The following is a 15623-nucleotide window of genomic DNA, read 5'->3' as shown; positions in this document are numbered from 1 at the left end:
CCTCCTGTACGTTCTGTTCTGTTCCTTCACAACTCAATGGAGTGTTTCCGTACCTAAACTGTGCTGCTCCCCGTTCCTGAATCACTGCCGCCCTGCCTCATGCATTCTCCACGGAACATTGCCATCAATCATGCGTGGCGGCAGTGGCCTAGGGACTAGCTGTCAATCTGCGTGTGTTTGTATGAGTGTGTGTACTTATGAAGCAGAGACAGAGTATGTGTGTGTGCCTATCTGGACTCAAACGGGAAGCTCCATTAGGGCCTCTGCCACAACAATAGAAGAGTAATGGTGTGTGTGCATGTGTGCATGTGTGCGTGTGCGTGACTGAGGTTGATGTCTGCTGTCATTCCAGTACAGGGCAGCAAACACACTGGCTGGCAGCTCCGGGTGAGGTAACACAAAAGTCTGCAAGCATCATAGGTAAGGGGCCACAGCACATCGCTCTCTATCTCTCTTCCTTCCTTCCTTTCTTCCTTCCTTCCTTCCTCAGCTGTTCTTTTAACATTTTTCACCCGATCTTATCTCTCACTCATAACTTTCTTCCACTATCTGAGACATCTTGTAGCCTTTCTCAGCACTACTTTAAATGTGCACTGCACTATGTTTTCTTATTTTTTTAGTTTTCTCCTCCTTTTCCTTGTTGTTTTGCAGCATTTTGGCTAAAAACGACATTCTAATGCTATGAATTCATCACCGCCATCACTCAGGATGCTGTGTAAGAGACCGTAGGGAACTATAGGAGCATGACATAACAGGTCCATGAAACATTTATGAAGAAAGAAGGCTAGAGGTTGCAGTTGTGGGGACTGACATATCTCCCCGCATCGAAACCGAGGGAACCTTGAGGAAATGTGCCGTGACAACTTCATGATGTCAGCTAACCTAAACACTATGCTCTTTGCCAAAACTGGTGCCACAAAAACACGCTGACAAATTTAGTACAAGCTCGTCACTTAAGGATTTTGCACGTATCTAAGCCTTGCACATGCTTGTGGGTGACATATTTTAACACATATATATTTTTAGGGCAAACCTGAGTCACTACCTTACCTGCCTTTGCTTACCAGGAGATGAAAAATGGCCATTGTGCAAAAGAAACAAGATTTTCTTCAGCGTCTTAAACTGACCAATTTGCTGAAGCCTGGTCTGCAATCGCTCCTTTTTTAAATTGAATTAACTTTCTATTTAATCAGTCATTCAAATAATACATATTTGTGCAACAATGCGATTACAGTTGCACTGATGAATAAGATCAAATAATTGCCGAGCTCTAATCTCATTCAATTCTACTGTGCAAACTCCATCTGATGAGGAAGCTCGCGTAATATAACTGAAAGCAACAGATCAGTTACTAATGGACCCAGTGGGCTCGTAGTTGTGCTCTCTGTTGCTTCCTCGGACAAGAATAAACACTTAATCTCAGAAGTGCCTGAAATGCATCTACACTTTCATGTCAATTGCCAAACTCCATCTGAAGAACATTTGGTATTCTATTCTATTCTATTCTATTCTACTCTATTTGTTTTTCTGACCTGTAGCAAGCCCAGGGGAAGGTGAGACAGAGACAATGGCAGGGTGGCAGTAAACTTGTTCCTGAAGTTGTCATCTGTCACCACACTGGAGGGGCCACAGAGATGCTGTCAGTCAGCCTGGGATGCTAGCACATGATCATCTGACATGCAGACAGGCACTGTGTTTGTGTTTGCGAGTGTGTTTGTGTGTGCCGTGATGTTTTTCTGTGTGGGTAAGACTGCCTGTCGCTGCCTCTGCTCTGTTGCAGAGAATGCTCTTGTTGACTTCTCACTTGGTAAACAGAGGGATCGTAAATCCACAACACAAAAGGTAGAAGGCAGGGAGGAGAGAGGAGAGGGAAAACGAACTTCCCCTGGCAAGTTTCCCACACTGTCAGAAAAAAAATGGCAGACAGGCGGCAAGAAGGAGAGGCAGAGTGAAACGGAAGCAAAGAGGGACTTGAATTAAGGGAGAAGTTTTGCAGAACTTGAATGAAGTGTCTATTACATTATCGAGAATGTGAGACGATTTAGTGAAAATCTACTGCATCCGTGCCCTCACACATGCAAACACTATTCTGAGCAGTGGGGAAGGATGAATCTAGAGGGGTAAAGGCAAAATGAATCTGACTGGGGGCCCAAACGCTTTCTAGGTTTGATGGTAGCACACGCGCTAAATGGAACTGCATACAACGATAACATGCCACCCCTATGGCTGAAGAGCACACACACACATAAAACCAGAGCTTGTGGCGAGTGGCTCAAGTCTGCTGATAAGACAGAATGGAGCACTTCAAAGTAGCGATACTTTCAAGATTAAAAACGAAAAAAACCACACATACACAAAAACAACCCCCACTAATAGAGCTTCACTCAAAATGGCTGCCAGGGACCCGCACCACGATCTACAGCTAATGCTTCACATGCAGACACATCCCTGCTCAGCCCTGTTGGCTTTCCAGTTGCATAATCATGCCATCCCTCTGCTGAGCTCTAAGGCACCTGCAGCAAGTTTTCCAATTACATGCTTCTTTCTTAATCAGAGGAAGCTCCCTTGTTCAAAGCAAAAAGCTAACGGGACAGACCAAATTGTCTTTTTTAACTCTTTTTTTTAAGTTTTAAAATATAAAGATTCATCAGCACATTCCTTTAGAGCCTCAATTGCTCCTTTTCCAGGCAGGCTATAAACTTATGTCAGTTATATGAGCACTGCGATGAAAATTTATCTATAAGGCATCTAGTAAAATACAATGAATATATTTGAATGGGAGTTGTTTGCTTTGCCCCATATCTTTCAAAATTAAGGGCAACCCTGGTTGGCTTGCAAAGGTGAACCCAGGCACAGTTCAACTGGGCATGTTGGGTATGAAATGCATGTAGCGTGATCGCTATCCAAGCCCAAACATGGATCTACAATGCTTCCTCGATATGGCTGTATTGTTGTTAACTACAAATATGAGCACAAAAAGCACATAAGGTCGTGAAACTTGTACTCTAAAAGCGTATTTTTTTTCAGCCCTGCATTTGTGTTTGTGAAAGAGAGAGAAAACAAGCACAAGACAGGAATCCATACGCTGAGCCAAGCTGATGGAGATTTGGGCCTAGATCTTCGAGGCCAGTGTGAAAGCAGGCCAGCAGTGGGATCGGGAGGGGGACCAGTCTTTCTAAAGGATGGTACACGGCAACCAGTCTCAGTACTCCGTTTTTTGACCTGCACATTTAATGTCAAAATGTCAAAAGTAAAATCCTAATGCACATATGGGGACATGCTCCGATAACTGCTATTGTTTCTGTTTACTTTCTGCTGGGCTGTGGATTTCCCTTCCACTCTATTGTCCAAGCTAGGCCTGCTTAATTTGGCATCTGCTCTTTGGCAGGAGGAAAGCAGTGCTGAGGCCAAATGCACGCAGAGGGCCTGGCAGAGGCTATCCAATCGATAAGGACACACTCCAGGCAAGGAACAGGTGCAGCAGACTCTCTGAAGCAGAGCTCAGTCTCTGCTGAGATGGCTGTGCTGTAATGTTTTTGGGAGTGAGGGAGATAGGCAGCGATTGAGGAGCCGGTGAAAGATGCAGGTGTAGAAGACAAGAGTGGACAAATTCCTCAAAGTTACTATCTAATAAAGCATTTGATATTGGTGTACAAGAACGGTGTTATGAAGAGAGCGTAGAAATGATCGGTTTACAATGTACTATCTAAAACTACGTAGACATAAGTAACAGTTATATTCAGTAAAAATGACATATACCTGAAAATGCTTAGATGCTAGGACTTTTCACTTGAAAGCTGCGTTGTAAATTACTTTTACAAATCTTTCTACAAAGATGGGCTCAAAAGATATTAAATTATAAAGTTGTCCCTTTCTAAACAATCATAAAACAAACTAAGTAACCTCCCTTCACTTTTGCAGAGCTGTGTTATCATGTGATGTGAATAACTAAAGGACCTAACAGACTCTTTCTCACACACACACACACACAAACAGCTTGCTTTGACAGGCCAAAAATGTTCTGAGGGTTAGTCTAATCAGTGACCTGGTGGAAGATGGTCTCCACTTCAACCGCTAAGTATTTTTCTTTCTCCCCTTAAGCTGGCTTCCAACATTTCCTGCACTGCTAAGCACTGCTGCTTGATTGCAATCTGGTGTCAAGGAGAAAAGGAGAGGAGGGAAGAGGAAGAAGGAAGGGGAGGAGAGGAGAGGAGAGGAGAGGAGAGGAGAGGAGAGGAGAGGAGAGGAGAGGAGAGAAAAGGAAAGGAAACAAGAGGAAAGAGGTGGACTTCCTTAGGAAATGTAACTATGCAATTTCAGCCATTAAGAGTTCAAAGGTCAACCTTTACATCTTGTTAACCTGACAGTATTGAAAGCAAGGTCATCTTTATATAACAGAAGTAGTGTTTAATTACTCTCAAGGACAGATCATTTTGACTCTCCGGTGTATATTGTGTTGCCTAATGGTTAAACCACACATTTTATTTTATTTTCTACTTATCTATTGCTTAAAAGCAACGTGCCAATGTGAGAATTGTATTTTTATTACTAAAACACTTGGAAGTAACTGTCAAACAATATGCTGTCTTTTTGTCTTCTAATTAACTTTTTTTTTTCTGGAGCACTGCTCTCCAGTTGCCAGAAAAAAAACAATCCACCAGGATTACTCCAGAAAGTTTCGCGCAATGTTTCTTTTTTTTAAAACCGATTTCAGTGTGTTGCATCTATCCCATAGAATATGCAATCAGACTGTCAGACATGAAATTAGGACCTCGGGTAGATCACAATCCTAAAGAGCTGCGAGTTAGCACTAGAAAGAGTATATATAGCACTTGTGAGAGTGCAGTAAGGTGGAAAAAAAACCCCTGCACAAGACAAAATGAGAAGAGAGTGAAGACAAGTAAAACAAAGACAGAGAAGGCAGTGCTTCTTAGTTTTAGCCATGTTTTTCCCTCCTACCCCGTAGATACAGATAACATGAATAATTTTGTGACTTTGTTGGGAAAACTTTTTAAAGTGTGGCAAGGCAGACTGGAGGTGATAAATTATTCAAATGTTTCATCGGAGCCATGCCGCTTGCATAGGGCAAGTCTCTATAATATGCATGTAAGAAGACGTGATGAAACAACTCCATAAACAGTAGAGAATGAGAGAACGTTTGGGGATTGTGAGGGAGGAGAAAAGGGTGATGCAGAGACAAGTGACTTTGACTTTACATAGGCATTCAGTAGGACTCTATAATATATAGATCTAAAGGACTCTCAATGAAATAGCGCTGTGTGATGTGGGAACCGGTTGGGAGCAGAAAAGGAGGACAGATTAGGCGCTAGATAAGGAAGACAGAGTGAAAAACAGAGGAAAAAAACACTGAGTGAAAGAGAAAGACATATGAGCAGGATGGAGGAAATGTTAAGAGTCCTGTCATTGTGAGGGCATGTGTTTGTGTAAGAGGCAGGGAGAGGAAGAATGTCGATTTAACAGAGAGAAGTCCAAACATTAACAATAAATGCAGAGGGCACAGTTTACTTTCTCGTTAGGTACCAAGGGAGAAATAAAATATGCATTTCAAAAAGAAAAATTTCTGCTCCGTGTTACATCAATGACGCGACAGAGAAAACCTGCACATCATATGTTAGCCCATGCTGAACTAAACCTGCTTTATTTGTTTCTCCCCTGCGATCCCCTTTAAATCCGTCAATGCGATATATGAAACTAGGCCTGACATTTTCAGCACCGGGGTAAATAAACATGACCTTTAAATACCTCAGACATTTCAGACTTCTGCATATTGTGATAATTTTCTAACATATGACTCGAATTAAGACATGGTATGTATATATGATAGAGAAAATATTAATTTAGGTACTCAAAAATGTTTAGGTCTGATATCCATTGTGTCATTGTTCACGTGTTCGTTGTGGACATTACTGGTGATGGAAGCTGTGTTGAACGGCAATCTTTCCAAATGCAAATAAATAAATAAATAAAATCAAACATGGTTATATATGGGGATTATATTTCGCATAATATAAATCTTTCTCTTGTACCGCCCTGTGATCCTTCCCAGTGAATCAAATCAAACACACTCAAACTGCTGCATAGCTAACAAAAGCTAGCATCTAACTAGCATACGTGGCTGATGTTGACTTCAACACAACCTCCTCACTAGCTTTCTGTGGCTTTTGACCAAATATATTTGTCAGAGTTCATGCTTCTTTTGTCTTTAGGGTGTAGTGAAACGGCGAGGCTGAAAGAAAAATAGGCTAAAGACGTGTCTTTGCTGTTGCTTTGTCCAAACAGGTGAATATAACAGCAATCAATCACTGGAGGAGAACATCAACAACCGCTCCATCGTCTGAAAACACAGCTGTCTTTTTCTTATTCGTGACTGACGTCATTTATACATCATCAGTGTTTCTGCAATTGTTCTCCCTGCCAGTGGAGGGAGCAAAAAAAAATCCACACTGCATGTTTAGCTGCTAGGTTGTTTTACTAGTGTACAATGACCTCTGACTGCGCAGTAGCCTAATTCAGCATGCTAAAATAATATGATTATAATATATATATATATTTTTTAACCACGGCCTAATACAAGTCTGTTTATCTTTTCCATTTTTGCTTTAAATAAGAGTACTTTTACACGAGTTCAGTCTTTCAGCATACCGTCCCTGCCCTGTTGTTCACATTGAAATGTGTGTTCCAAAAGCAAACAGTGCAAGCACTTCAGACTGAATTCTTTTAAACCATTTGCCTTTTGTCATCCGGACACAACAAAGTAATTGGTTCTCTCTGCGTTGTACCCCAATTACACTCAGCTCTCAGTGGCCTACCTCATCCTTCTCTCCGAGCATGGCCCATTTCCTGCCTCATTTTATATCTTAAGAAGTCCATATGAGCCGAAACAAAAACAAGGCGCGCATTAAGCCACATCAGTAATGAGTGGAAACCCTCAGAATGGCTCTTTTTCTTTGGTCTGTTTCCTGGACTGACTAAGAGACATGTGATCATACTCACAGCAGTATATGCTGAATGCATTTAGTTAGTGAATAAAATGGTCGAATACCTTCTCTAGTTTTGGAAGGCAGGAAGGGCAAAACACTGTGCCAAAATGCAACAAAATAAAAATTTAATGAGCTATTGCCTCACTTTAAGAAGAATGAGAGACTCGTGCAGTTAAGCCAGTTAAATTATTTCTTGTCTTCACTGAGTGACGGAGTGAAGCGAGGAGGAAAGTAAAAGTGCGGAGCAGCATTGATTGTATGTATTTATCCCCCGCTGGTCAGCAGTCTGGCTTGTTGCTGTGCACTGGAGGTCATTCTTCACATTGAATCTCCATTGATCTCCTCTTTAGAGTCTCCTGAGACACCCCGAGCTCTATTATGAGAGTGTTCACACTCACCAATAAACACGAATGCACGCTCATGAATAGAGAAATAAACCCGTACTGTAAGTACATTAGCACATGGGTATGGATATTATTATGCATGTCTAAACATACACATAAGCATATTTTTACACCATGGCCCCCTTCCACATACAGCACACTGATCAGTAGAAACCAAGTTTAATGCTGCCTCTCTCTATAATTTCTTGTACTGTGCCTCCTAACTGCTTGTAAGAGCATGCGTTAATTCAGACATCATTTAATAAGACATGCAGCCAGACTGCCTTGACCACTCCATAGAAAGGTGCTGAAAGGCAATTACGCTGGGCAAATAGCCCTTCAGGCTCCAGGGGCCTAAGCCCTTCCATCCAGAGGGAAGGAAGAGGGGAGGGTGTACTCTAACCTCACACCAGAGTTATATGAGTCACCCTCGGTTAGATAGACAGAATTCCTAGTGCTTTTAAACAGATACAGCAATTCTATTTAAGGTGACTCATTGTTAACCCTAATGAGTCACCTTATCAGCTGGATTTATGACCCTGTATCGAAATACTTTGACCTTTATTTGACCTGATCCATGTATGACCCCACCCCCTACGCTTAATCATGTAAAGAATTTTGATTGCATCTGTTATTTCTGACAGGAAAAAAAACACAAAAATGAACCAGGTTTGCGGTGCCCAAAGAATTTAAAAGCTGCACTGGCTGGAAAAAGTGTCCTTTTGTGTACTCCGGTGTCAGGCTGTAATCATCTGCTGCTGTAATACAAACAACCTGTCTCTCAAGACATATATCTATTAAAATTTAAACTGCTTTTGTCTTTTAAAAGTAATAGTTAGCTTTGCGCTTTAGCACTGACACAGGGAAATTGCAGATTTTAGTCAGTTTGCATGGTGAGAACATTTGGGAGCAGATACATATGAATGGATAAAAAGCAAACAAAAAAGTGCATGTAACGGCTTAAAGTGTGTTCAGATTGTCATCTTATATGGATGTGAAAGCACCATCAGTTCGCCCGTCTTCCACATACTCCTGGCTCCACTCAAGAGGAATGCATTATGATTTGTTAAGCAGCTGGGGAAACTAAAGAGAAAGCTGGCAAGTGGTACATTAAGAGCCACAAGGCATTTACGGCATTACATCATTGGAGATAGTATTCTTCTAAAGGTAGAGATCAAGGTAGCCTTTATGATATCTTTTTCATTTACGCGTAGAGGAATCTACTGCCATCTGACATCCACAACTTCAGTGGCAGTGGTATATGTAGGACCAGCTGTAAACGTTTTTCTTTTTTGACTTCTGAAAACATGCAGATATCACAAGTGGGGTGGTGGAGGAACAGTCGTAATTGAGAATCATGACAGCACAGATGGTGCTTTCCTTTTTCTTCCTCTTCAAGTTATTTTGAACAATTAATTATTGGAGGCAGATTACTGCCTATAAGTATTCCTTATGTCACAAGAAAACTGTTTTATTTTCTTTAATGTTAGCATTAAAAAAGCCAAGGTAGTTCACTCGAAGATTTAAAAGAAATCACATCACGGGCTAGTCATCACTTTCAGTACCAAAGACATTTTCTAACCGCCATAATTTTCTTCTGGCTCACACATATAGTAACGTGAAATTGGAAATCATTAAGGGAAGATGAAAAAACGAGGTGGAGTGATGAGAAAGAGGTAGAGAAGGGAATCTTAGACTTTGGCTTGGACCTACCATTGTTGCCGAAGTCGAGCGAGTACTTGACCACGTGGTAGTTATTCCACACATACAGCAGGTTGTCTCTAGGGTTGTAATCCACTGCAGCTATGTACTGGTAGGAATTAGGGAAGGGTATGTTAACCGTCATTTCTTTCCCCTTATCAGTGTTGTACATGTAGTCAATCTTGTTCCCCGTGCCTTCGTTGTCATCATCTTCATAGACGGTTTTGACAACATAAAGGACTCCGCAGATCATGAACGCATTGGAGGCAGAGCGCTTGTCGTAGCTCGTGTCCCAGGAGCCTTCGATGCGCAGGGTGTAGGGATTGAGCTGGCTCACCACGATGCGCCCATTGTTCTGCTCCGTTGCGTAGATCACCCACAGACCGTTCTCATCCACCGCCAGGTCAATGTCCGACTTGCCCCCCCAGCGGTAGGGCGACGTGTCGTGGTAGTTGGCGTTGGCAATAATCGCCTCACCGCTCTTGATGCGCGTGCGCAAGTCAAACTTTACGATGTTGCGGGTCCGCTCCTTGTTGAAGAACAGCGCACCGTCATAGACGACAAAGCCAGTGCCGTCCACGCGATGCGGCAGTTTGTATGTGGTGGTGGGACGGCCTGCGATGAAGTCCTCCTTCGATGAATACTCAGTCAGCGTGTCCGTGCGGTATGGTGTCCAGGGCATGTAGTAGATCTTGTCAGAGGCCTGCAGCGGGTCTTTGCACCAAGCACCAGACTGATGGTCCGATTCAAAGAGATGTTCGCTTTGGTAAACTCCCCGAAGAATGCCGGGGCACAGAAACACTGAGGAACAAAAGAAAACATTTTCACATTAGATAAGTTTAAATTACACGGCTGATGTAAAATGTCAACTGTTCTCAGTAGAGTTCCTGACAGAGCTTTTGAAATGTTTGCCTCCATTCATACGTGTTTCTAAAAAAACATAACAGAGTATTTTAACTTAACCACCGGTGAGTGATGATGACATGATAGGCTTACTGTGTTGTGATTTGGATGTTGTATAGTCACTGTCATTGTTAAGCACAGCAACAGTATGCCTTCTATTCAACAGATAATACGATACTCTCACAGCGAAAAGATGAAGAGAAAATGGCACATTTTGTTCTACTTCCACCCTTTCCCTCTATTCCCATTTCTCCCTCCCTCCTCAGCTCCTCATTAGTCTCACAGCTCTTTCTTCCTTTCTCTCCCTTTCTATTTCTGTCAGGAACAACCAACTGTAGAACCAAACACATCTTTTATTGTCTGCTGTTTTTGCAGTTGTTACAATAATTCTTTTCCCACTCCACGCTCACTATTCTCCTCTTGGAATACTGGGGTCATGTTTTATGAGGGATGTGGGAGAAGTAGTAAATTCTGGGAAGCCAGTGCGACAAGAGTCATTGGAACCTTTGTAATTCAACTGGAATGTTGTCACATAAGCATGCATATATATATATATATATATATATATATATATATATACATATGTGTGTGTGTGTGTGTGTGTGTGTGTACAGAGCAGATCCACATAGAGTTGCCAGATGTGCACTGTGGCTTTCCCATTCTCTCAAATAATATAATTCCAGATCCCACGCATGAGGCTCTGACTATTGATTGAATTTTCACTGGCTATCTGTTTTCATTTCATGAGGGAAGCATTTTAAATATTAAACGTCCACGTAACTCTCTGATCATTGGCTCGTCACAAAAACGTGCTCGGCCCATTGGAGAGTTGGTTAAGAAGCATTCTACACATACCGTGGAATAACGTGAGCGGAGTGTGTCTAATGAGAACCAGTAGTTCTAAATTGCTTCTATATGCTGAGATCAAGCTGTCTTAATATAGCAGCAGTGACAATGAAAGAGATGTCATGCTGCCACAAGGTACAAAACGCTTCAAGCGCTGGCATCAAAAAGTGACGCCCAATCCCGGATTTTGAGCATGTGCGAATGTGGGCGTGCTTGCTTCACAGACTTACCTTTTTGTTCTACTTCTGCACCAGCCATAGGCAAAAGATTTGAAGAAAAAAAGAAAGCACAAGAGCGAGAAAGAAAGAGATAGAGACAAGAGACAAAAATAGATTAATGATGCAATAATAAGGAAATCATGATAATACAATCTCAGATCTCCATAATCGGCCTCATATTTCATTCTAACCTTGTGAGAGTGCCAGGATGCTCTCCATGTGTGATTGGTAATAACATTACATAAGCGTCTGAGGAGACTGCACTGCAATGGGGAAGCTATTTGACAGTATTCAACTCACATATGTTGCACACGCGCATGTGGGCAGACAGAGATGCACATGTAAGGCAGACACAGAACGAGGGAGGGAAGACAAAATGAGAGGAAACACACAGGAGCATGGCACAACACGCTGAAGCACACATGTTCACGCTGTCCGCGGTGGTCCTCAACAAAACGGAGCAATGCAAAATGACCTGAGATAATGAGCTCTTTAATGTATGCTAATAGCGGCGGCGCAATGAAAACCAGAAAATTTATTTGATTACTGGGATTGTTTTTCAGTGGACCAGCCAAAACTGCCACATTAAAATGCTTTCTGGTGCACGGTGGGTGAGCTAATGCTTGGTGTATGTCATGTCATCTTGTGTGCCTCTGAAAATGAGAGTGAAGGCATCTCTTGGGCAAGCAGGAGCATACTAAAAGAGCTGGCTTGCTTCAATCCCAACACCGGTTCCCAGTCTATTACATTCAAAGCATTATCCTTAAAAATCTGCGAGGATTGTTCATGTTGCCCGGCAATGAAATGTGCACAATTGCCTGGAACCTCTTAAACATATGAATTCTATTCCACCTTGGTCCCAGAGGGACTGAGTGGAATGTGAACACGGCAGAAACGTAATCCTGCAGGCAGTGCCCTTGTGTCTTTCAAGACTTAGAGACCTGCTGAATGGAACTAGTCCCATGAGAAAGGTGTGTGTGTGGGTGTATGTGTGGGTGTGGGTAGGGGAGAGGAGAGGAAGGCAGAGTCTTCAAAGGAAAAACATTTGGAAGAACTTCCAGGACCTCACATGTTTACATATATCACAGATGCACTACATACTGCATGCTGCATGTTTTAATTCTTTACTACATTAAACCCCAAACTTATCCCCAACCACAAGGCATACACAAACACATGTGGCACACAGAACACACACACACCTTCATACACAGGCAACCATTAAATCCTAAGCTCATGAAAAATGCATGGTAACTGGCGCAGCTTAGCACAACTCCCGATAAATAAGCAATCTCCGAAAGAAGATCATGTTAAACCTAAAACAAGTGTGTACATCCGCGTGTGCACGTGTGTGTGTGTGTGTGTGTCCCTGCGAGGTAAGATATAAAAAGGTTCGTCACAAGAAAACAGTTCCCTTGTGAGAAAATCTTGGAAAGAAAGCAGATAGTCTGTCTAGGCAGAGGGGTGTGCACGACGGATATTACACACACTCACACCGGCATCCGTACATATAAATAACACAAAGAAAGGCATCGCGGTGGAGAAGACGAGGATTAATGACACCAAACAATGAGGCCTTCACATTACCTCAGGCTCTTACGGAGCCTCGCAGACACAGAGGAAAACACACAGAGTTCAAGGTTGCCAGCAACTAATAGATTTCAAATGAAAAAGTGTGGCAGCAACAAGTAAACCAAATGGCACACAAAATGTCAGACAAATGTCATTCAATTTGTACTGCTGCTCGTTGTTTCACCAGATTAATGGATATCTCTGTTGGTGAGCTCATTGCGGGGTTGTTCTGCGGTATCTCTCTTTTAATCTTGAGGACAAGGGTAAGAAATGAAAGTTTGTCATAACAGTCATTGATTTTTTTTTTCCTCTCCAGTGCAGACGGTCTGACAGAGCGAATATAGGGTGGTCGGATATTTATTGAAACCTCAAGGTTTTCTCAAGGGCAGCTCGAGCATGCAAGATGATGCAAGAGATGAAAAGTCTTTTGTGCTACTGCTAATTAAACTGCTGAGTGTAGCTAAAAGAGAAAGAGGAGGGAAAAATATGGACTTATGACAACTTGCCAGAAACGCGTCCTTGTTTCCAAGAAAACGTCAACAAGAAAGCATCTTCTCTCACACTGTGTTATTCATAATTGAATTCTGCAGAGGTAGCGGCGTATTTTTATCTATCCAGTATCTTTGACTGATCATTTGCAAAAACCACTAGGACTGCACTATTGAATATTTAGCTATGCAGCTACTGTGAAAAAACAACAACTAATTTATTCCTAGCATGGCTTTGAATGAATATTAGCAATAATGCAAACTGCAACGGTGTGTTGTGAGGATGTGTCGCCTGACTAGTTTGATTTAATAAAAATCATGTAATTATTCATTAATATCTTCAGTAAAATGGTCTGAAAAAATCTGTAATTATACAAACAACGTTACACCCATACCTTGCATGCCTTTCGTTTTAGTTCATTTCTCTGTTTTCTGTTTTTATTTCTCCTACACCCACCGCACACACACACACACACACACACACACACACACACACACACACACACACACACACACACACACACACACACACACACACACAGAAGCTGTGTTAACCTAACTGTGCTGCTGTGTAAAGATAATTAGCATTTTTATTGAAAATGTATGGTTTATTAAGTAGGTATTCGTCTAGGAGGGAAGACAGTGTGTGCTCACAAGTGTGTGTAATGTGTGTGTATGCGTGGGGGGGCGCCGACATGCCCGTGTGCGTGTTTCTACAGACAACGAGTGGCGACAGCAGCCTTACCACTATCATCTCTGATCTCCAATAAGCTCAGCCGGCTAAAGCCCAAGGTCGTTTATGGGCGCAGACGTTTTCTACTTTCTTTCTCTTTTTCATTATTCTATTCTTTTTCTCCTGTCCTCTCATCCTCACCCGCTATTCTATTGCATTATTTCATCCTGTTCTTTCACCCCTCCCACTCGCCTCGTTCATTCTCTCCCACTACCTCCTCTGTATCTCTCCTACTTCCCCCAAACCAAACCCTGTCCACCTCTCACCCTGTGTCTTTTATCAGTTAATTCATTCTTTCTGTTCCCTGTCTGCTGGCCTCGTCTAACCTATTTCTCTCTCTATCTCTGTTTCAGCTGTCGCTCTGCCGTCTCTCCTTCTGTCTCATTGGTTCCTTTCCCATCTTCCCTTGCTCTCTCTGGGAAACAAAAAAAATGCCTGCATATGTGCCCACATAAACACACACACACACGCATATACTGTACATGCATGTACAGAGAGAGACACAAACGAACAAGCACCCCCCCCCCCCCCAAAAAAAACAAAACATGCACATATACACACACACCCACACAAGGAAGCACACACAGACGCACACAAACAGGGCTTCTCATGTCACTGTGATGAAGTTATTCCAAGGGTCCAATCTGACAGAAGTCTTTAATTGGACAGACAAGAAGGTGATTTTATCTTTTAATTAGCTTTCCTATTGAGCCAAGTTCTATTGTCTAAAATAGACTGCATGGGTATTGCATAACATATCACTGGCTTTTCTGATTAATACACTAAATGTGGGAGTAGGCTAATTGCTTCATAACAGCAGCCAGGAGAGCCAGGGTATACCACATAAAGATGAGGAAACGGATAGACATAATCCTAAGTGTTCCTGGCTTTTTTAACGGACGAACATGAATGAAACAATACGTATCATGTGTCTGCTCTTCAGCAACACACATTTGCTGAGATTGAATCTGTCCACGCACCAGAGTTGCCTTGGAGAAGTACTTTGTACAGCGGTGTGTTAATGTATGGATATTTATAGTCTGCCTGCAGTGCGATGAGCAAGTATACACAGGTGGCTAATTACTGCCAAAGCTAGCTGGCTAGTTTGGCACACGACTGCCACACACTCGTACCACAGAGAGTCGGAGAGAGAAAGAGACAGCACTTGATTGTAGCTTTGGACAACAGCCAAAAACCTACAGTGCAGTGGAGAGAGATGAGGAGTTTTGAGGGGTAGCGCAAGCCAAAAAAAATCCTTGGGGAAAAAAAATTAAATAAAAGGAGGCGAGATGGAGGAGCAAAATTTCCCTGAAAACTGAACCGCACATAATTAAATTACCTGTTTTACAACCCACTTTGAGAATTGTTTACTATATCTATGCAGAGGGAAACGCACCTACTCTACTCGATTGGCAGCGCTCAGGAAAAGTATGCCTGCGCTTTAAAGTCGATCGGCTCATTTCCTTTCCGTGGCGGCTGGCCTGTGATAAGCAACACCTGGCCTTACAGGTGACTGCAAGGGTTCAGGTGGTTACACTCAACAGACAGCACCGCCACCAGCGCGCTCGGCATCAGGGGAGATCTGCTCGAGTGGATCCCTTGACGTTATAGTTATCTGAGCGCACAAAAGCCAAGCCTGCTTATAAATGATGACATATTAAAAATGCAGCTGGTATTCATTTCAGAACAAATTTCATTACACTATCATATAGTGTATCTATCATAAAAGCCCCTCCTCTGTTGAGCCATCTTGATTTACAACACTTTGCAGATATTTC

At 42.4% G+C, this 15623-nt stretch overlaps 1 protein-coding gene across 1 annotated transcript in view; it reads right to left on the bottom strand.

Annotated features, from left to right (window-relative positions):
* Positions 1–15623, bottom strand: part of LOC309709295 (adhesion G protein-coupled receptor L3-like) — a 117702-nt gene that overhangs the window by 44840 nt on the left and 57239 nt on the right. Inside the window, 2 exon segments of the mRNA XM_082537849.1 lie at positions 9098–9886; positions 11065–11079. Coding sequence (XP_082393975.1) covers positions 9098–9886; positions 11065–11079 — 804 coding nt within the window.

This window comes from Aulonocara stuartgranti, assembly GCF_965226115.1.
Source record: "Aulonocara stuartgranti genome assembly, chromosome: 6".
Taxonomy (NCBI): Eukaryota; Metazoa; Chordata; class Actinopteri; order Cichliformes; family Cichlidae; genus Aulonocara; species Aulonocara stuartgranti.
Note: the sequence above shows the minus strand (reverse complement) of the source record. Positions and strands in the feature narration are given on the sequence as shown.